This window comes from Carettochelys insculpta, chromosome 6, assembly GCF_033958435.1.
Source record: "Carettochelys insculpta isolate YL-2023 chromosome 6, ASM3395843v1, whole genome shotgun sequence".
Lineage (NCBI taxonomy): Eukaryota > Metazoa > Chordata > Testudines > Carettochelyidae > Carettochelys > Carettochelys insculpta.
The window spans coordinates 106,983,379-107,005,682 of NC_134142.1; the positions used below are offsets into that span (position 1 = coordinate 106,983,379).

Consider the following 22,304-nt stretch of genomic DNA (forward strand, 5'->3'; position numbering starts at 1 on the left):
TAGCGGGGTCCTCCATGGCGGCCATCAGCTGGGGGGTTGAGAGATACTCTCTCTCCAGCCCTTGCGGGGCTCTGTGGTCACCGTGAGCAGCAGCCCTTAGCCCAGGGCTTCTGGCTGCTGCTGCTGCAGCTGGGGGTCCATGCTGCATATACAGGGTCTGCAACTAGTTGTTGGCTCTGTGTATCTTGCACTGTTTAATGAAAGTGTGTCTGGGAGGGGCCCTTTAAGGGAGCGACTTGCTGTTGAGTCCGCCCCGTGACCCTGTCTGCAGCTGTGCCTGGCTCCCTTATTTCGATGTGTGCTACTTTGGCGTGTAGACGTTCCCTCGCTGTGCCTATTTCGATGTTGGGCTGAGCAACGTCGAAGTTGAACATCGACGTTGCCAGCCCTGGAGGACGTGTAGACGTTATTCATCGAAATAGCCTATTTCGATGTCGCAACATCGAAATAAGCTATTTCGAAGTTGGGTGCACGTGTAGACGTAGCCAAGGAGGCAGGAACTACACAAGGGCGGAACTACACATTAGCATGCGGGCGGCAGCCGCGCTTCGAAATTGACGCTCCTTGCCGCCGCGCGGCGCGTCCAGACGGGGCTCCTTTTCGAAAGGACGCCGCCTACTTCGAAGTCCCCTTATTCCCATGGGAATAAGGGGACTTCGAAGTAGGCGGCGTCCTTTCGAAAAGGAGCCCCGTCTGGACGCGCCGCGCGGCGGCAAGGAGCGTCAATTTCGAAGCGCGGCTGCCGCCCGCATGCTAATGAAGCGCTGAATATGCATTTCAGCGCTTCATTAGTAAACTTCGAAATGGCCATTTGCATGGCCATTTCGAAGTTTGGGGCATGTGTAGACACAGCCAAAAACTGCCAAATGTAAGCTCTTTGGGGTAGGGCCTGTCCTTATCTTCTTATGTATGTGTGTACAATACCAAGCACAATCAGGGTATGAGAGAAGATTAAAAGAATTGGGTTTGTTTAGTTTGGAAAATAGAAGGTTGAGAGGAGACATGACATTAGCCTTCAAGTACCTAGAGGGGTGTTGCAAAGCTGAGACAAATTATTCTCATTAGCATCTGAAAATAGGACAAGAAGCAATGGAATGAACACCCCTCGGATGGAATTCTGCGTCAATGCAGAGACTTGTTGAAGGTAGTGGATATACCTACAGGGACCATCTTGCTGAATGAGGGCCTAAGAAACTCATTCTACAACCCACACCTCTCAATGAGTTTAAGACTGAACCTGCAAAACACAAGGGGAGGCAATTCCTTCCTCAAATAAATATGTACAACTTCCTGTGATATCACTGGGGATCATAAATGTGTATCTGCAGGCATTACTGTATCCAGGTAATTGAATGGTTCCATTAAAGGTGGAAATCCACAAATCACCAGTAACCATGTTTATTGTTAGGCTGTAGAGTTAGGGATTTGGAGTTTTACATTGATTTTCATGCTAACAATTCAGCAATTTTTGTTTTGTTATCATCATCTCAAGCATCCACATTATTTAAATATATTTAAATTATGTAGATTAATGTTTTACGTACTCAGCAGGTTTGGACTTGATAAAACCATACATTAATGCTGTTACACCCTAAAGATATTTTAATCTTAACATTTTGTTTACCATATTTGTACCATATAACATAAATAGAATTCCTCTTCACAGAATAACGCTAGAATTATTAAATCTAGGTACTTTCAGAAATGTAAAAGATCTAATGTTTCCTATTGAAGTTTGTACATAATACAGATTTAGGATGAGAAGCAACATTTATTACATCTTCTGTTTATAATCAAAAAATACAAAAATGCAGTACTTTTAAACAAAAAAAAAATCTTAACACAAACCATTACTGCACGTGCAAGCAAAACCAATCCACACTCATCACATGTTTAAACTGAATAGATCTTCTTTAAAAACATGAGGTTCCCAAAAACTGTTACAAGAAGTCTAGCTAATTTTTATCAAAAATATAGGCTGACTGTCCTAAATGTAAAAGAAAAAACATTATAAAAGTAATCTTGTGCTGGTAAAAAGGGTACCAATAAAATCACCCAGATTTGATTTTAAAAGGAAAAAATATTTTAAAATCAGATCTCTCATAATATAGAATATTTTAGGCTGGGTGTTATGTATATGGTCCAGATGGTCTATTGGGATGAAATTCACCACTGTGCAGAGGGCTGGCAGGGACATCTGTAATATTTGAGTATCTCTTCCACCTTGTTCTTAGGAATCCAGGGATAAAATCCCAACTGCATGCAAATCACTAGGAGTTTTGCCTTTGAATTCATTGCTTGAATACTCACAAAACTTGAGAGCTTGCTACATCAGGAGAATGCTATTCAGAGGTTGACAGACTTTTTTTCAATTACAGATTATTTGAACATGTCTGTGAGCTCATAAACTGACTTCATACTGTTGGGAATTAGGGAGGAAATTTCCACTGGGGGTAAATTATCTCACAGCTGTCTACCACAGGGTTTCCTGCACCTTTTTCTGATGCAGCTGCCCCTGTTCATATGTGGTGATTTTGAAGATGAATGCACCCCTTTTCTTTCTGGATTGGTTTAAAGTGGGGGAGAGATTGGAGGGTCATGTAAACATTTGGTAAGGGCAAAGTGTTTTAAGCAGAAAAACGTGAAAGTTAAAGTAACTATCCCTACTATCCATTAATTCTTCTGTTATTAGAGAGGAGATTTCTATGTATAGCACCTAACAGGAATTTTCATGCGTAGAACAGGACAAATAAACAAAGCTGCTGAGTGCTAGGTGCTGATGATTACTGGCCAAGTTAGATGCCCAGCTGCTTGCCCATCTTGTTGAGGGCATCGCTGACGATGTCCAATTCATGACGCAACTCGTTCACCACACTGGCGATGCTCTTGGTGTCTTTCAGGATCTGCACGCTTTGTGTATAAGGGTTGTACTTTACTCCAAATGGGCGCTTGATTGTTTTTGCAAACTCTCTGTTCAAACAAAAGAGAGAGTGTTTCAAATTACAGTAAACTCTTTCGTATTCAGGAACCCCGGGAGTAGGAGGTTGCCGGATTTTCAAATATTCCGGTTCATAAAGAGCAGCTGATGGGAGGCACAGATAGGGCCAGTGGCCCAACCTATAACAAAGTTCATCTCCCCCTGCATCCCAGCCCCGACTCCTGATTAACCGCTGCCCCTACCTGGTTGGTGGAGATGGCATGGAACTGCTTGAAGAGGGATACAGAGTGGGGACTGAGTGGGTCAGCCCCCAAGGGGCTTGTGTGCTCGGTTCTGCTCTCCAGCGAAGTAAGAAGGGGAAACAGTGTCATGGCTCAGGGTTTGATAGTTATGCCAGTTATTTGAGAGTTCCAGTTGATCAAATACCAGATAAAACAGAGGTTACTGTAAATTAGCAAAATGCCAAGTGTGTCCCTGAGCCAGTCACCATGCTTTGTTTAAAGGTATGTGTACACAGCAGCCTTATTGTGAAATAAGCTATTCCAGAATAAATAGCTTAAAAAAATTGGAAAGAAGGATGCTTTCGAAATCAGGACACCCTTTCAAAGGGACCCCCTACCCAGCTATTTTTGTTTCAAAATCAGCAATTTTGACAGGCTGGGTGGCTGTCATTATGCAAATGAGGTGCTGAATATTCATATCAATGCCTCATTTGCATTTTCAAACAGCTGTAATTTACATGTCCCTTCTGAAAGGGAGGGGTAGTGTAGCCACGGCCTCTGCCTTAACAGCACCTATTTTGAAATAGGCATTATTCCTCATAGAGTGAGGTTTACCAATTTCAAAATAATCCAATCACTATTTTGAAATTATTTTGAAATAGCAGTTGCATTGATGCTAGGACTGTTATTATAAAATGGGTTTTGTCAGTAGATTTCAAAGAACTTTATAAAGGAAGTCAGCATTTTTATCCCTGTTTTACATCAGCTTTTTAACTGAGTGCAAGCTAAAAAGTTGTTTCTTTTTTTGTTTTGCCTTTTTTTTTTTTGGACTGCACACACATAAGAATAAACCTAGTTTAGGTAATCACCAAGATTAAAACAAACTGTACCTCATCTTTTCCTTTGCTTCTTCAAAACTTTCAGAAACAAAGTAGACTTCCTGGAAAGTGGTGATGATGCATTCTTGCTTGCAAGTTACCGTTGGATCAAAGGGCTTGACTTTGGCATTGCCAGAAAGAGCATGCTGGATAATACACCAAGTAATGAAGTAAAGGTATTAGTGTTAGCACATGTCACAGCAGTATCAGCACCAAAAAATAGTCCATAGGAAACAAACAGGGAATATAAATAGTGTGTTGAATAGGATGAAATGGTACCATAAATGAAATGTCTGTGTAGCACATCATCTCTCAAGGGTTATATCCACTAATTAGCATCAGCTAACCTTAGGAAACTGCCTACCCTTAAAGGGCTAGATTCTGCCATATACTTTTGGTGAAGGGCATCTTGTTATGTGAGTAAGTCAACATACCTGAAACTCTGAACCCACCTGTTGCAGGAAGTTACTCAATGAGAATAGCACCAGAGTCTTACAAGTAGAGCCTTATGCTTAAAACACATCTACAGTATTGAGGTCCTGATTTAGAAATGCTGTGCACCTTCAACTCCATCTACAACCTCTGGGAGCAATCAGGCTCAGCACACACCAAAAGATACAATTTCCAATTATTAATTCCAGGCTTTTTCACTTAACCAGAATCAACTCTATAGATCTCTAGGAGCTTGAGGTGAAAGATATTTAGGTCCCCCTAAATTGCTTCCACTGCAATTAATATATTTAAATGCTTTTAAAAACCTGGCTGTAGAAGATTCCAGAGTAAATGCTACCTAAATATATGCTGCTTCAGCTCTCGGTGTCAAATGGGCTATTGGCTACAGCTACTCACTACACCCAATATTATGAACCAACTACCACAAAAATCAGTGTAAATATAAAGGGTACTTCTATATTTACTGGAAGATCAACTCGATCGTGGTCAATCTTTTGGGGGTTTGGTTTAGCATGCCTGGGGGGGACATGCTAAATCAAACCATCAAGGCTCTACCATCGACCCTGGTACTTCTCACTATCGCGAGAAGGTCAACGAGAGAGTTTCTCTTGCCAACATCCTGCTGTGGAGATGTCCAGAAAAATCAATGTACAGTCTGTCAATTCCAGCTGCGCAATTATCATAGCTGGAATTGTGTATCTTAAAGTGACTTTTCCACATAGAGTAGACATGGCCAAAGAAGAGGGCAAATAACTGGAGAATATTTAGCTCTTATTACCTTGAGCTCACTAATGGAAGAAAGTAATCCAGCCCCATAGACTCTCAGCTGTCCCTCTTGCTTACACAAACCAAATTCCACAGTGAAGAAGTAGCACTGGTACAGAAGGGAAACAAAAAAAAGAAATTAAAATGGCAGAAGTGTGGGAAGAAAATAAGTCTTCAGATCAGATGCAACTAATGGAGCAGCAGATTTTGAGAGTCAAGCAAATCTGACCAAAGGTTATCAAGCAGCATGTAACAACCCACAAGAGAGTCTTGAGCAAGTGTCAGAGGTTCATAACTACCCAATTTTGCTAAATGGAAGGCAGCCCAGAATGGGAAAGATGAACAACAACTGAGCTGGACAATTCTGACAAGTGAGCTCACTGCTGCTGTTCCACACCCCAGGCTCACTTTAGCAAAGAAATGGTTAATCTCAACAGAAACACAGAGTTCTAGTTCTGCCATACAAATGCACTGAAGTGCCCAGTGAAATTGTCACAGACAGCTTAACAGAAGCACTGGAAGTGACTGGATTTTTTTTTTAATTGATAAATAATGAGATCAACCAGAGGGGGATGAACAAAACCCAAGGTCACATCTGTTTTTTCTTTAGTTCTGTTGTCTGAAAGGATGTAATATGTTTATTTCAATTTACTGGCTTCAGCTATTTGTGTGGGTGCATTTTGAGGAGAGAGAATCTAATTCTGCTGCCATAGAAGGCAGTGGGAGGAAATATAAGTCAGACCTGAATGCTTTTGAAAAGTCCACCGATTGTCTCTGTTTATTATACTTTTCCCTCTCCTGTTTATTTCTTGCAAAATATTCAAAAGACTTTGGATGTGGGGCACCGTATATAGCCAGCTGTATAGCCATATACCTTAGGCACCATATATAGCCAGCTTTCCACCATGTTTTTCCCATGCTTAGTTACAGGATATGTTCCTAGGCAAGGTGAGAACTGATGATGATATACACACACACAACACATGCCACACACATGAATTTGTTGTGGAAAAAACTCTCAATACTAAATGCTAAAAATACACAATTCATTATATCCTATGTCAACTATCTTTTCTCTTAGTTAATTCTACAAGAGAAAGAAATAGATTTTATTGTGGGAATTATTGATTTATCACCCCAGAGTTAGAAAAACTTGGATTTAGAAGAAACCAAACATAGGTTCTTAATCTGTAAGTTATGATCCCAGAAAACATTACTTTATTGCTAGATGTAGAATACAGTAGACCCCTGACTTAAGTGGGGTTGTGTTCTTGTGCAACCCCATGTAAGTCAAATTTCGTGCAACTCAGGGTAGCCTGGATCCCCTCCACTTGCAGAGCTGGGACACTGACCAGGGCAGGAGCCAAGTCAGATGCTGCCCCTGACAGGAACTGGGAAACTGAGTGGCGGAGAGCTGGCCAGGAGGCTAAATTTGTCAGTCAGGAGGCTAAATTCTGACCTCAGAGTCACATTAACCCAAGATACGCACCACTTGAGTGTATATATTTCAGGGGTCTACTGTAATATCATTCACTGCATTTCATTTCTGATCTATCATGGAGTTATGGTATAGAAAATGTTTAGACCACTGAAATGGACAATAGTGAATGATTTGCTTTCCCTGATAATGAACAGTACATCTCCCAATTACTTTAATAGGAGTGGTATCACCCCTGTACAATTCTGAAAGTCATTCAAACAGGATTATCACCAGCAGAGATGGGGACACTCACTGTAGCCAGTTTTTGAACAGCTTCATCTGATGCCCCAAGTGATGCCAGGCCAATTTCCTGGGAGAACTGAGCAAAACTGGGTTCAGCCAAGAGTGGGACATGACCCAGGAGTTCGTGGCAGGTATCACTGAAAAAGAAACAAAGCAGAAGCTGTGTGGTGATGCTCTTTCTTGCTGATGGAGAGAAAAAAGAAGCACCATCTAACACACACAACTGTCTCAGATGAAAACTCTTTGCGATGACAGAAAAACATTTCTCTTATTCAATTGCATCATACTAAGGTTACAGAAAATACTCAGGCCCAAATTTTCAAACCTGGACACCTAAGGTGAAGCTCCTACACTCATGTTTAAGAGCCTAGGATCAGATTTTCAAAACTAGTTGGCTTACTTCTGCTCCCACTTAAGTCAGTGGGACTTATGCCATTGAGCAGGGGGACCTGTGTTAGACTAATACTGAGCACTTTTGAAAATCCCATCTCTAAGAAAGTTTTGCCTGATTTTCAGAAGTGCTGAGCATCTAAGACCCTCATTAAAGTCAGTGAGAGATCCAGACACTCATTATCTTTGAAAATCAGGCCAATCTTACCTAAGTGTTTGAAAATAGGTTTAGGAGCTTCACTTTAGGCACCCAGATTTCAAAGTTTTGTCTGTAAGCTACAGTTGTACACATATATTTGACTTCTCTCCAGAAATAAAGTAACTTACGGCTCTGGGGTGTAGAGAGGATCCGAGCTGTGCCTAACATACTGAGTGCAGTGAAAAACTCTGAATGCTAAGCCTGCCAAGAAGTCCCTGGGTGACAAATAGCCGGCAACTGGACGGATGGTGAAACCTGTGCGCTCTGAAAAGCAATAGATAAATCACAAATCAATATGTTACAGAACTTTATAATGTTCAATGTTTATAATGTTACAGAATGTTATAATGTGGTTCTGCTCTTGCTTCTTGGTAAATGCCACAGTACAAGGATGAAAGCTAGAGATAAACCATGATAAAAATTCCCACATTTAAAAATTGCCAAGATATTGCCAATGTACTTTGGACGTTGTGTGTTTTCTACTCTTTTTCCCCTAGACCCTGGCACAGCAATTGGCAACCTAGGCTAGTGAGCAGGCTGCGTGAGTGGCCCTCCATCTCAGTGGGCCACAAGACTGTTATAACCAAGACAGTCTCCTGGGATGGGGTAGTTTTCCTAATTGCATTTGTGTACCTAGAATTTGGGCGGGGGAGGAGGGTGGAGTGCCAATTGAACCATAGCAGTGCTTTGATTGACTGCAACAGAAATTTATGGCTCTCACAGTAAATGTGTGCAAACAGCACACACCTCATGTCACATGCCCAGGCTTTATGTGCATGTCACTTTAGTAATACTGGTAGGGAAAAAACAACATGGACAGAAACCAGTGAAATCTAGCAACCCTGCATGTAATCACCAGTAAACAAAATGTCCCTTGTGCCACATATATCCCTCAGGCCTCAGGTTGCCCACCGCTGCCGTAGTACAATGTCTCATGAGCTCATTCACAATCTCCAGCAGTCATTGCAGTGCTGGCCTTGCCCAGAGATTTCACTATTATATAAAACTATAATGCTAACTAAATAATATTAAGGGAGAGGGAAAGACACAATAAGGGACAGGAAAAGAGGGGGTAAAAATATTTAAATGATTGCTGTTGGCCTTCATGATTTACTCGTGTATTATTCATGATTTGGTTTTCCAGTCCATGTCAGTATAGCATATAGTCTCATCATGTAGTGATTCCTTTTTATTTCTCCTTTGATTCACTGCATTGTGTTCAGGACTGCGGAGCACTCACTTTCATAGATTCAAATATGTTAGGGACAGGAAGGATCATAATGATCATCTAACCTGAGCTCCTCTGCCACACAGACCATAGAATTTCTCCACATGATTCCTGCAGGGTCCCTAACTTCTGACTAAGCTAGAGATATCTAGTCTCAATTTAAGTATTTCACGTCATAGAAAACTCACCATCTCTCCATTTTGGAGTGAGAATCTCATCTTAGAGCAGATACTTATTTTAATACTGAACTCTTTGCTTTTCATATTTGTAACATGCAGCTCATATACACCATGTGATCCTCACACAAAACTCCCACTGACCTCAGTGGCTGTATACAGGCCTTTTATTTTTAAAGTGTCATGTGGCACAGGAACAAGATAATACCCGTGATAATTGTTTTAAGCACTAATGGGCATAAGAGGCTCTTAAAATACATGCAATAGAAAAATATAATGTTAATGTCTCTATAGTGTTACATGTTTGTCTGCCTTCCCACAATGTGTATGTGTATCTCTGCCCCATATTGATTGCATTATGGGAACTCCTGAATTCACCATGTAGTAGCTAAATACTGCTTACAATTTGTAATGCCGAGACAGCAAGCGTGCAAGCATACCATACTATAGGGGCTGTGGTTTACAGAGGATATGGGGAAGATTTTCAAAGATTTATAGATGCCTAAAGATGCAGATAGGCATCGGAGGGGGAGGGGGATTTTGAAAGCACCTAGTTTAGCAAGTTACCTTTCAGGAAGCATGATACATCTTCTAGCTGGGGGATATTGTCTTCTCTGTACCCACAGTATTTGGTGAGCAAGGGTAAGTTTTTAAGGTACTCTCTGCAGGCATGAGTTGGGTAGAGTTTGTTGAGCTCTCGGAATACTGTGCCCCACGTTTTGATCTCCTCCTCGGTGAATTCAATCTTGGGGATTGGGTCACCACTATCATGAAAGGAGACAGAAGGAATGTTCGTCTATCAATGGATAGCTCTGGAAATGGATGACTCATTTACATAGTATTATTATTTAACACTTATGTTGCTGTAACATCCAATTAGATGATTGACAAATACACAGGAGGATATGGTCTCTGCTGTGAAGAGCTTAGGTACACTATGAGGGTTTGATCCAACCCCCCTTAAAAGTCAATCAATGGAAATCTTTCTACTGACATAAATGGAATTGGTTCACACGCTCAGGTCCCTACCTTGCAAAAAGCTACATATGTGTTTGACATTGTAAGTAAGAAGTTAATCCAAGGACAAGTCCTTGCAGGATCAGAAGCTAAGAATGTAATATTTTTCCTGAACCTATCCATAACTAAATTAATTACCTTTTCAATTTCTTTAAAGGAAAGGAAAGGAATGAGAATGAGCTCAGTTTAACATTATGACAAATCTAGGAATCATAATGTGCATTTTTACTACGTGAAAATCATACGTCTTTAGGAAAACCATGAATATCTGCCAAACTATTAAATCTAGCCTATCACCTCATGTTAGCCATCTGGATCTTGATTAAACTGGACTATTGTGAGAACTTGCGTAAAAACCCACTGAAAGTAAAAGAAATTCTGTCATGAGTCTACCAGTAGTGATGTTGAGATCTACAGAACAAATAAACATAGAAATTAATCCCCCAAAGATAACCGTTTCAACATAACAATGCTGCAGATTTGGTTTAATGTTGAGGTTGTTGGTTCCAATGGTGTGTTCCACTGTCGTTACAGGTTTATACCATTTCTATGCCATTCCCAGGGGTGGAGGTTGACGTCTAAACCCATGTAGGCAACAACACGAAAATATGCTCGGAGCCAAGTTATAGCACTGAGGTAAGGTCATTTTTGTATCTGACTCAAAGAGACCCCACTCTGGGGTCCTAAATACCAGAAGGCTCTTTTCAGTTTCATTTCACTGTGTACTTCTAATAACCCCTGTAGCTAATGCAATATTATGAACCAAAAACTGCACTGTTTGGAATCAGAAACTAGAATAATTATTTTATATTCATCAGTCAGGAGGGTAAATTCTGACCTCAGTGTCTTTGCACCACTCAAGTGGCACAAAGGTGATTGAGATCTGCCCTAGAAGGGTAATTATGAAGCTGATATAGCCAGCTGTACACCATGTGTTGCCCAGGCTCTCAGTTACAGGATATGTTCCTAGGCAAGGTTGGAACTGATGATGAATGAGAGAGGCTTTAACCAGTATGCACTGCAGTGCAGTTATTGTCAACTGGTAGAGCCATCCCTATGGGACCACAATACCTGGCATCATTAGCTAGCAACCTTTGATTATAATCTGATCCTCAGACCAATCTGAAATCCTGAGAGTAATAAGGTAGCTTTGATCAACCTGTCTGTTCCTCTATACCGAACACAGCTCAGCTAAACCTGGAGAGTTGTCCTGGTATGCATGAACTACATTTATTTAATCCTCCTTCTTATTGCAAACCCAGGGATTTGTTTTGCAAGGAGTCATACTTACTGTTTGTAGTTCATAGCTAGGTCTGCAAAATACTTGCGCCTCTTACGGTAGACATTGTCTTTGAAACCCTGAGTGTGGACAAAAAAAAAAATACAGATTTCTATCTTTGTAATAAATAAGCCTATAAACTAAGTATTCTAAAAGCATGTTTGGTTAAAATAAATGGTCAAAATAAGAACCTGTTATCTGTTATTAAGTCTATGGACTAATTAAATCCTCCAATTTAAAACAGAGATCAGCAATTTCCATGTATATAATCTTGATGTAACACTGTTCTGTAGATTCAGATTCCTTTTTCAAAGCTTTGCTTACACTCTATTATTCAACCAATTTCTCCAAATTTGAGAAATTATGCCAAACTCAATTTTGTTTGTGTCAGTACTTGAGGGAAAAATAAATCTAGTTAAAAATATCATTCCTTTTGTCTGTGAGTATTCAGGGTCCAACCCAGCAAGTTGCTACACAGGCAAGACTCCCTTACAGCTTACAGAACTGAGATCAATAAGAGCAAGCCCTGAGTAAGGAAACCAGGAGTAAGTCCCTGAATTACACTAAAACCACAAAGCCACTCTTATAGGGAAAACTGATCAGTCATCACTCCTTGTTACAAACAGCAGGGAAGCTACTTACTGGATGGTCGGCGTCCAATTCAGATCCATACATCAGAACACGGTTCGCACATTTATCCAAATCCGAGATCTTTTTAGGAAACCAGGGGATATTCTCCATGTCTGAGGAACACATGAAATCCACAACGTTATTTATAAAATCAAGTGGGTTAAAAGAGGTAATGCCTGTTTCAAATTTAGTTATGGCAGCCAGAAGTGAAACCAAGAGGCAGCAAAGAGAATGAGAGAGTCTTCTGACTATCTGGAACCAGCACAGCATCTAACACTTCCTCCAGTGTCACTAAAATGCTCTGCTTAGAGAGCATCAAGTCCTAAAATACAGGGGAAGGAAATGGTTAACTAAGGGACTACTGCTGAAATGTTTTTTTCTCTGTGGCTGTTATTATTTGTATTACAGTAGCAGCCTCCAGGCTCCAGCTGAGATCAGCATCTCACTGCGCCATAAACCTATAGTAAGGGACAGTCGAGCTTTGGAAGAGAGAGACAAAGGGTAGAAAGGGAAACAAACACAGGCAGTGATGTGATTTGTCCAAGATCACACAGCAAGGTGTGAATAAAACCCAGGCCTGCCAAGTCCCAGTATAGATCCCTGACCACTGCACCACACAACCTGACTAACAGGAAGAAAGAAGTGTCCATGTCAATGTGAATAAACACTCTGCAGGAGCTCAGTAGGGTTTACTGAAGGAGTCTGGGATTCTCAACTACCATACCTTTAAAGGGATATGTCATTATATTACAAACTCAGCTTTTTTTAACCCAAAAGAACCTTTGTTCAACCCCTGCCCCTGTACAAAGCCATGGGTGGGTGAGTACTGGCCAGGGAATCTACAAGCCTTATTCTCCATTGACCTGCACCTTTCCAACTGAGCAAAGTGGGGGCAGAATTCTATGGGTCCTGACACTCCAGTTGCCCTGAACTTCACACAGTAATTTCAAACAATGCAACATGAAAGAAAAATAGGGGAGCACAAAGATGGATCTCTACAGAGTGTGACGTATAGGAAAAGATATTGCACTGACTGGCCATGTCTTGAGCTGGTGTGAATAACATAGCCTCATTGATTTCAATTAAGGTATGCCAACTCATACCATCTGAGCACCTCAACTGACAGCGTTCAGTCGAACAATCCTTTCATTTTACCCCATTTGCTTGTTCTACTAGTTCCAAAATACCTGACATAAAGCGATTGAAAACTAACTTATTAGAAAGTACCACACCATCCACTTCCCTTTGTGTGGTTTTGCTAGTACACACCTCTCTACTTACCATTCTCCTGCATGGTGGCATTATCTGTGTGGTTCACAGATACAATACTGGCATGGGATTTCAGAAGGTTGAAGATTTCATTCAGTTGTTCCATGTTACTATCGCAGTCCACAATGATCTCAATCTCTGAATTTCTTCGCCTTGATTTTCGGGACTCGATGTGCATCAGATTCACATGTTTCTCCTATTTATGGGGAAAAGTCCTTTAAGACAAGTTGATCTGGTAACCTGTGCTGCTTGCCAAACCAATAGTCTACTGCTTACCTGTATTTCTGTAAAGTCCCTTTAGGTAAACAGATCTACTAATAGCAACTAGTTTATTAAAAAGAGATAAGGAATGATTGTTTAAAAAAAACTTTCCTGTCTCATAAAAAATGAAAGATGGGTGTTTTTATTTCCTCAGTATTAATTTAGAAGTAGGTATATTAGAAATGTCTTCCTTTCCTTGCATTAATCCCATCAAATGGACACTTCTCAATGAGCATGTTCTATCACCTCCTGTGTTAAAATACCTACCTTCCTTGCTTCTAGCCACGTCTTCTTCAGCCTCTCTGCCTTTCTCCTTCAGCCTTCATCTGTTGGACTGTCTTCTTCATGCAGTTGTCAGGACTTTCCTTTATGTGACTGATCTATCTGAGCCAGCACTCCCTCATTTTTCCCACTTTTGAGGTGTTACATTGAGTATGTGTCTCACATACATGTTCCTCATGTGGTCTTTCTCATCCATCTCCACATTCACATTTCTGTGGAATGGATCATTTGCTCTTGTTTCTTCTTTGGTGCTCAGAGCCATGTATTAAAACTTAATGGACCACTATTTCTATATACTTTCCCTTTCATTCCCTGTCACATATTATACCACTTATCTCTCTCCATCTGAGCTAAGCATTTATTATCCTGGTTCCAATTTTGTTCACCATTCCCCCCACTTTTCTTAGATTCTAGAACCCAGCTATTTGAAACATTGAGTTTTCAGTATTGTCTGCTAATCTAGTTTCAGCCATAATTCTTCAGTGCTGAAATTACTGAAATTTCATACCACATACTCTGTTTTCCTCTGGTTATTTTGAGTCCAATCTCTAGAGCACGTGATTCCATTTATCAAGCTCCTGTTGTAGACTGCCTCCTCACTAGGTTGAATGACATCATCTGCAAATAACGTACACCAAGGTCCTTCTTTCTATATGTGCTTTGTGCAGGTATGCAGGATCAGGATAAATAAGAACAGGCCCAGTGCTCTTCCCTGATGCGTTCCCATCTTAAATGATAGTTTGTCTATTTTGCCACTAGAAGGTCTAGCTGTTGATGTTGTATATATACACATGGCTTGAACATGATACATATGAAATTCTGGTATTATTTTCTTTCTCATATGCCACCAGATGACTTCTCTTGGAATTCAGCCAAAAGCCTTTTGTAGATCTACCATGTGGATCTATTTCCTTTACTCTCTAAAGTCATCTACTAGCTGTTTCAGTACAAATACGCAACTACCGTTGACATTCCTGGAATATAACCATATTACAATAATATCTACTTCTCTTCTTTGTCTCTTATTGATGACTATTCATGGTTTCATTGTTTGACCCAAACCTATACTGCTATAATTTATAAATATAGTAAAATATTTTATTTAAAAATTTTAAGCACAAAGAGGCATAATAAAGTGGACAACATTCCATAATCCTTATTCTAGCAAGCCTTTCACTGGATAACAAAAGAGTAAAATCTTCAAATTAATTAGCTAATAGAGTTGATTAGCTGCTGATACAGTATAAATCTGCCAATCAAGTCAGCAAATGTTTGTTACTCTTACATATAAAAGGAGATGTTAAAATGGTACTTTTCCAATAGTATCTTTAATTTTTGTTTTATCTGAAAGAATATTCCTTAACAATATGTTTCATAAAATGAATAAATAGGGCTCTCTTAGTAGTAATGTTATTCGTGGACACATGGTAAAGCAGTATTAACCACTTACTCCCCAACGGCTCAGTGGGCTGAGATCTTAGGTTAGGATATATTTCATCTCACTCAGTGGCAATGCAACTGCTTCCATCCATAAAGGAATTACACTACTGATTCAGGAAAGTGTTAATTGAGTCTTTCTTCATATGTAGGATACTCGGGGGAAACAAAGCAAATGGTACAAATAGGCTGAAGCCACAAAGTTCAGAGCTAAACTTCTCAACCTTTGAAACGTTGCAGATATGGAAGAGTATCAATTGATACCATCATAGAAATTAACAGCTGCTGTAGAGTTCGGATCTGGAGTATTCCAATCAGGGGAATTATTTCAGCTCTGTCGGTTACAAAAGCCAACAGTACCGATCCTTCTGTTAAAGGCAAAACCCCTCTGGATTTCAGTGGGAGCAGGAAAAGGGGCCATGTTTCTGAAGGGCTGCCAGCACAACCTCTAATTTTTCAGGAACAAGTTTGCATTCACAGTGAATTATGGGTCCTTTGTTACTAAAGGAAAAAAACATGCTGGGTGCCAAGAAGACTCTTATATTCAGAAAATATCCATAGAAATGTGAGGACTACATACCTGAAAGAGCTTTAGAGCTTTTACAAGACCTCCAACTTCATTCTTTAATGAGAAAATGACAGCAGCTCTACTTCTTTCAGCTGAATTGTCTTTGTTCTCTTTATTGTCTTCAATCATTGTGTAATTTGACTTATTTAACTAAAAGCAAATAGGAAAACGTTGATTTGTTAAATAAGTAATAGACTGAAAAAGCTCCTGTATACTTTATGCTAAAGCTCACAGTGGAGAAATGTCACATTTTGGTTGTTCAATTGCAAAAATAAAGTGTTGTTCAAATTGTTACACACATTCACATTTCAAACAGATAGGAACACATACAAGTGCTTAATATAAGTTTTTAAAACAAAAATCAATGTGGCTCCTTTTGGGAGGTCTTTGGTAGTTTTTCAGTAGGATGCAATGTGTATTTTTCATCAAAGTGTAGTTTATACCTAAAAGCAAATGATTCACAGAAGCAATAAGAGCATATATCTTCAATAAAATACTTTCTAAGGATTAACTATAAACTTGAAAAGCTAGGATACCTGATTCAAAACCCACTGCTGTCAACAAATGGAAGGACTTTGCTGTCAACAGGAGCTGCATGAAGTCTTAATGTCCTAGCACTGGGAGTTCCTCCGCATTCGGTATCACTGAATCAGAATTGTTGTTTGGACATAAACCACTGTTTTTACAAAGCAACCAGACAGAAACCTAATGGAACAGGAACACTATGTTGAATAAAATCCCATAACTAGGAATTTAGGTATAATCTGATCGATGAAGTTGCATAATTTCTTCCCAGAGTTCCTTGCTACATTCTCTAAAATAGCTATCTTAATCATATTCTGAAAATGCTTAAACATAAGTCTCAGAATAGCTTCTGATCTGTTTAGTCTGACAAGTTTTATGTATAACACTTTCAGGTATCTCAGTGACTTTATTCTTCCTCTGTCTTCTTTCTCCATCCCATTTATAGCTCTCACTTTGCGTCTATTCTCTTTAACTGAGAGTATATAGAGAAGTGTTGTGCATTAAGTGATGGTACATATGCAGATTGTTTAAAGTAGCAAACTGGTGTTTTGCTGAAAACAAGCTCAGATGACCTATAGATAGATTCCCATTATCACTTCTGGGAAAGTGAACTTTTTATGGATGGATCATCTCTGTTTGACATATGCTGGATTTAACCAGCTAATTTTGGCACACATAGCTTCAAGTTGTGCACACTGATAGCCTATCCAAATGATAAGATTAGGTAAATTGGAATGAGCGACCCTAGTAAAATCAGGATTTATGCTAGGCCATAAGCAGAAGCGTGGGACTGAGTGAAGACAAAGCTGTTAGGATTTGTGTTTCCCAAAGAGCGAGTACCAAAAAAGAACAGTAGGAGGTCCATATATTTAGAGAAGATAAGTTCTAAATTACAGAAAAAGTAACAGGTACTGAATCAGAAAAGTCCAAGCTGCATGGGTTGGTCAGAAGGGAAGAAAGAGCTGGATCATTTTTATACATTAAGGCAGATGAAATCCATGAGAGTTTTGCTATTGACATCAGTGTGGCCAGAGTTTCACCCCATATGGCTAAGCTATTCTTAGGCTATGCTGGGCCTACAGACAGGTGACAATTATAAGAGAACCAATTAAAAATGCAGCAAATATAATTCAAATAATTAGTAAGTGAGTGGGAAAAAAGTCAGCCAGTTCTGACCTGTCTGAGCCTTGCATAAAAGTGTGTGTCTCTGGTGTGTGAAGGTCCCGAGGAAGAATTAGAGAGAGGGAAATTACAGTTGTCTGTTTCTGCTAATTTACCTATTGAGTTCCTGCTAATCTGGGAACAAACATAATTAATAAGTAATAAAGTAATTAATAAATAATAATAAGAGCTGGTCAAAATAAGGGAAATATTTTCATCAAAGTACAAAATTGTTTATGATCTTTTTAAATCACATTTTATCCTTTGAAACTCAAAACTCTGAAAATCTACATTTCTGTCTGCTGTAAAGTTGTTAGGGAAAAAGAGAAAAATTGCAAATCTCTCATCAAAAATTGTCCATTTATTTTCCAAATTTCACAAAATTTTGACCAGCTCTAATGAAATAAAATAATTATAATACTTTGCACTTCTATAGCACCTTCTGCTGGTGAGTCTCAAAGCTTAGCGGAAGGGGAAAGTTTAGATTTCACTTTAGATTTAGCAAATGCTGTACACACTGATTTCTGATCAAAGGGTATTTTGAACAGAAAACAATTTACTTGTTTACTTTTCATAGGTATACACATTAGTTTGTAACGTGGAGGCACTATCATTGCTAGGGCCTGATTCAAAGCCCATTGAACTCAATGCAAATATTCCCACAGGCTTCAAGTGGCTTTGGATCATGCCTCTGGGTGCCACTAAAGATTCTTTACTATATGATGAAAGTCAGTTTTGGACAATGGTGTAAACTTCATCACTCAGGCCTTGTCTACTTCTGAAATGTAGATCGATCTAGCTGCATCGCTCAGGGCTATGAAGAATTCCACACTCTGCCAGGTAGCCCACTGCCACATCAGTGAAAGAATTGCTGCTCATCCTTATAGTAAGTGTATTCAGTACAGCTCTAGAGCAGTGTAGCTGCAGTGGTACCTCAATAGTATGTGTAGTGTTGACATACCCATGGTCTGATTCAACATAACACTCAAGGATGTGCATTCAAATCAACCAGGCTTAAGCACACGCATACGTTCTTTGCTGAAATTGGACCATAGAGTCTAACCCAGAGTTCTCTGAAGGCAATGGCACTCCACTGTGTTTTGGATCAGATCCATAAGGGCATCTGCTCAACTTACATTTATTTGAGAGGAGTATGGTCATATACTGTACAGACAGGAAAATGTAATAACCTTTCACATGCATTAACATGGCATTCTCAAACACAAGGTCCCACATTTCCATTTTCAGATGCCCAGCTCAGTGGTGGGGATAACCATGCTGGGGGACAGTGAGCCTTGCGAGCTCTCTCTTTCTCCAGGGACAGCATCAAGAGTAGTCTACCTCTCCCTCCCATCCTACCTCCCCCTCTACTTTTCTGTACTTAGCTCTTTTTTCTGCCTCAACCATGTACTGTCTACCTTTGCCATTTGAAGAGGACTGTCTTTTCTCCTTTTTCAATGCCTTTTTCTTCCATGAGCTCTCTTTTAATATTTTAAAATAAATTATTTTTCTATCTACCCTTAGATTTAATATTTAAAGATTTTTCTAAATGTTTCTCTCTTAGCCTGCCTTTATACAGTAACCCCCTTTTCTAATTTTTTTAAATTTAAACAAGTGATTTTACCATCTTTACAATAAACTCCACTAGGGCTATACACAATTTTTTCTTTGTATTCTTTTTAATCCCCACATTACCACAGGGTTATTAAGCTTTAAAACAAACTTCATTCTCACACAAATATGTGAAACTAAACACAGAATTTTCCTCTATTATAAAAATATTTTATATTTCTAGTCTACTTTAATCCCACCCCCATTACCCTGGGTTTACAAATTTATAAAACAAATGCTACTCTCTTCTATTTAAAATTAACCTTTTCTTTTTTTCCACTAAACCTAATCAAATGTTTCTTTAAAGAAAAAAAAATATTTTCTTTAAGGATTCTCTTTTATACTTTTTCTTTAAACTAGTATCAAAGCACAAGTTCACCACATTTCTCCCCCCCACCCACCAAACATAAAGATAACAACTTGGCTGACAGCTAAACCAAATTAAAAATCTTTCATAACCCTATTTTTCCTATTTTTGCTTTATACATGTCTCTAAACATCCCCCCCCCTAAATCTTGCACTATTATACTTTTCTCTCTCAAAATGGCCAATGGATAGACCTAATCAAAAAATCTTTCCTAACCCATCTCCGTTCTTTCCTATTTTTGCTGTATACTTGTCTCAACACACAAACATGTTCACTCAGGCAAATATAAAAAAAAGTAATAATTTTCTTTTTCTTTCAAACTGGATGACAGTGCCAAACAGAAACCAAAATGGAAAGCAGAGCATAAGCCTTTAAAGGGGCAGACTAACCTGTCAAAAATTGTCCAGTTATTTATTCTATCTAGGTCATACTTCTGATAGTAGTGACCTTTAGTTTTCAATAATAAAGTTGTACAAAATGAACAAAAGGCAAGATGGAGAAGGAGGTCTGATTAAATGCAGCCATCATTTAGCTGCAACCTTACAACAGAAACAAACTGCTACTGTAGAAGGGAATAGCTATTTTATGCCACACACATTACTGCGCTAGTGAACAGTAGGCGCAAGGAAGAACTGGAATATGTGTGGTGTAAAATAGCTGTTCCTATGTGAATTATGGGACCAATCATGCAAAGTGCTGATCAGCCTCAGGTCCCTTTAAAGTCAACTGCAAGGGAGATCTGTTGAGGATACTTAGGACCTTGCAAAATTGGACAAAAATCCTAGTGCAAACTAGGAGAAAACATGGAGATGATTCCGTGCTGTTGCCTTTGGCATCAGAAAAGCAGGAGTAGGCCTGCTAGGTAATATTAGGTAAGAATATTCTTGTTAATAACTACAAACTATAATCAAGCTCCTCAAGAATTATTGATAAAATATGGAAACAGAGTAGCAACAATAGATTTTAATAATTTTGAATTTAAATAGAATACATATTTTACATTTCTGTTTTCCCTACCTACCCATCTTTAAATAGAAAATTACTTCTCTATAGTGTGAAACAAAAGGTAAGAAAAAGGCATTTGGAAAATGTAATATTTTCCAATTGATTGATAGCTTCTTTATCTAATAACATGGTAACAGTGATCTATTAAAGATTAGCCCTCAACAGGACTTAAATCTCAGTGAAAATGCGTGCTCAACAGCCAGCCAGCCAGCCAGCCAAGAATTTTATACTGCTATGCACCACTGTAGTATTTGGGTGTCTTCTACAAAAAATAAAAACCAAAAGCAAAGTCCCCACTGGACTTCATTGAAGCTGAAGCATTTCTTCCTTATCAAAGTAAATCCCCCTTCTTGCAGTAGGGTTTTTGTCTTATTAATTTACTTTTGGGGTGTGAAATTAGGTGTAAGTACATCTAAACACATGCTTCTGAATTAGAACCACCTTTTAAAGCCTTTGGCTATGGCTACACTGGCAAATTTTGCCAACAAAATCCTGGTTTTGTCGAACCAGTTTTGTTGACGGTATGTCAACCAAAGTTGGCATTTTGGCCAAAAAACCTTCTGCCTCTCCTAGATGAGGAAGAACACCTTTTGTTGATAGGCTCCATCAACAAGAAACCTGTGTGGATGCTCTTGGGGGGCCTTCTTTTGACAGACAGGGCATCCAGGACTATGGGCAGCCCTGTCTGCTGTGCTTCCAGGTGCCTGTTTTGTCGAGAGAGCAGTTGGGCAGTCTGGCCACTCTGTAAACAGAGTGGAGCACTCTTCTGATTGGCTTTTGTGTGTGGCTGCACTCTGTTGACAGAAGTTTTGTTGGGAAAGCTCTTCCGACAGTGAGGTATGTTGACAGATCACTGTAGTGTAACTATAGCCTTTAGTTTTACAGCTGAAATGATGGAGGGGGAGTGTTCAGATAGAACAGTGAATGTAAATTGATTTAGAGTTATCTATTCCACCTTTGAATCTCTGTGGCTTTGAGCAGGTTTAACCTCTCTAAACAACAAAAAGCATATGAAAAAACAAGATTAATATTTGGTTACACTCTGAAAACCTTTGAGAGGGGCCATTCTGCCCCTATTTAAGGTGCATGTTTGGAGCTGAGAACCTACAGTAATTTAGGAAAATTTTCTTGTGAATAAAACTTGATGGGCAGTGGGTTATTTAATTAATGTTTTTAATCCTCCCCTCAATTAGTATTGACTTACAGGTTATTTTCTCAATTTCCTTTAAACATGTTTGTTATTAAAAGCACATGAAGGAATATTCTTTTTGGCTGACCATTATCGGATGCAGTCTAATAGCGCAAGTATTAGATCCTTGCTTGAACTCTTCATGTCACCAAATTCTGAAACACAAAATATCTTGGCTGGACAGCTTGTGCCAAAAAAATCATATTTTGTTCAATCTGGCTTCCCAAAATATTTGATGGACCCAGAAAAACTATTGATTCTAGGAGCAATAAAGTCTCAAACTCATTTGAATACTGAACAGTATTCTGAATAGGGGACAATACCTCTGTGGGCAATCAAACACTGCCCAGAGAATTGTCTATTTCATCCACTGTGCTTTGACACATTACAATATTTTAAACTAAGTTTCTCATGTTTAAGGAGGTTTCCCCCTTCCTTCTTCCTCCTCTTCTCTCTCTCTCTCGACCTGACATCATGTTTCTGAATGTTACTTGCTTAGCTAAATTAATTCCTTCTAATTCAGATACAACTCTCAATAGCAAGTCCTGTTCCGAGATCAGGTCCACTAGCATAAACCCGTAGTAACTCCACTGTCATCTGTTATTGAGGCTTCATACTGGCTTGAGATCAGAATCTGGACCAAAATTCCAGACACGTGCCCTTTTCTGACAATGCAAATAGCCCGAGAACAATGGCAGAGTTGCTGACAGATAAAACAATGGATTGGGCGGT

At 39.3% G+C, this 22,304-nt stretch overlaps 1 protein-coding gene across 1 annotated transcript; it reads right to left on the minus strand.

Moving 5' to 3' along the window:
* Positions 1-1,403: 1,403 nt before the first annotated feature.
* TPH1 (tryptophan hydroxylase 1) lies at positions 1,404-15,858 on the minus strand. Its single transcript, XM_074999049.1, has 10 exons — positions 15,727-15,858; positions 13,179-13,362; positions 11,910-12,010; positions 11,280-11,347; positions 9,539-9,735; positions 7,696-7,831; positions 6,989-7,115; positions 5,269-5,364; positions 4,050-4,183; positions 1,404-2,970 (listed from the first exon to the last, which is right to left on the minus strand). The coding sequence occupies exons 1-10, from the start codon at positions 15,841-15,843 to the stop codon at positions 2,796-2,798; spliced, it is 1,335 nt and encodes a 444-aa protein (XP_074855150.1). The 5' UTR covers positions 15,844-15,858; the 3' UTR covers positions 1,404-2,795.
* Positions 15,859-22,304: the final 6,446 nt, after the last annotated feature.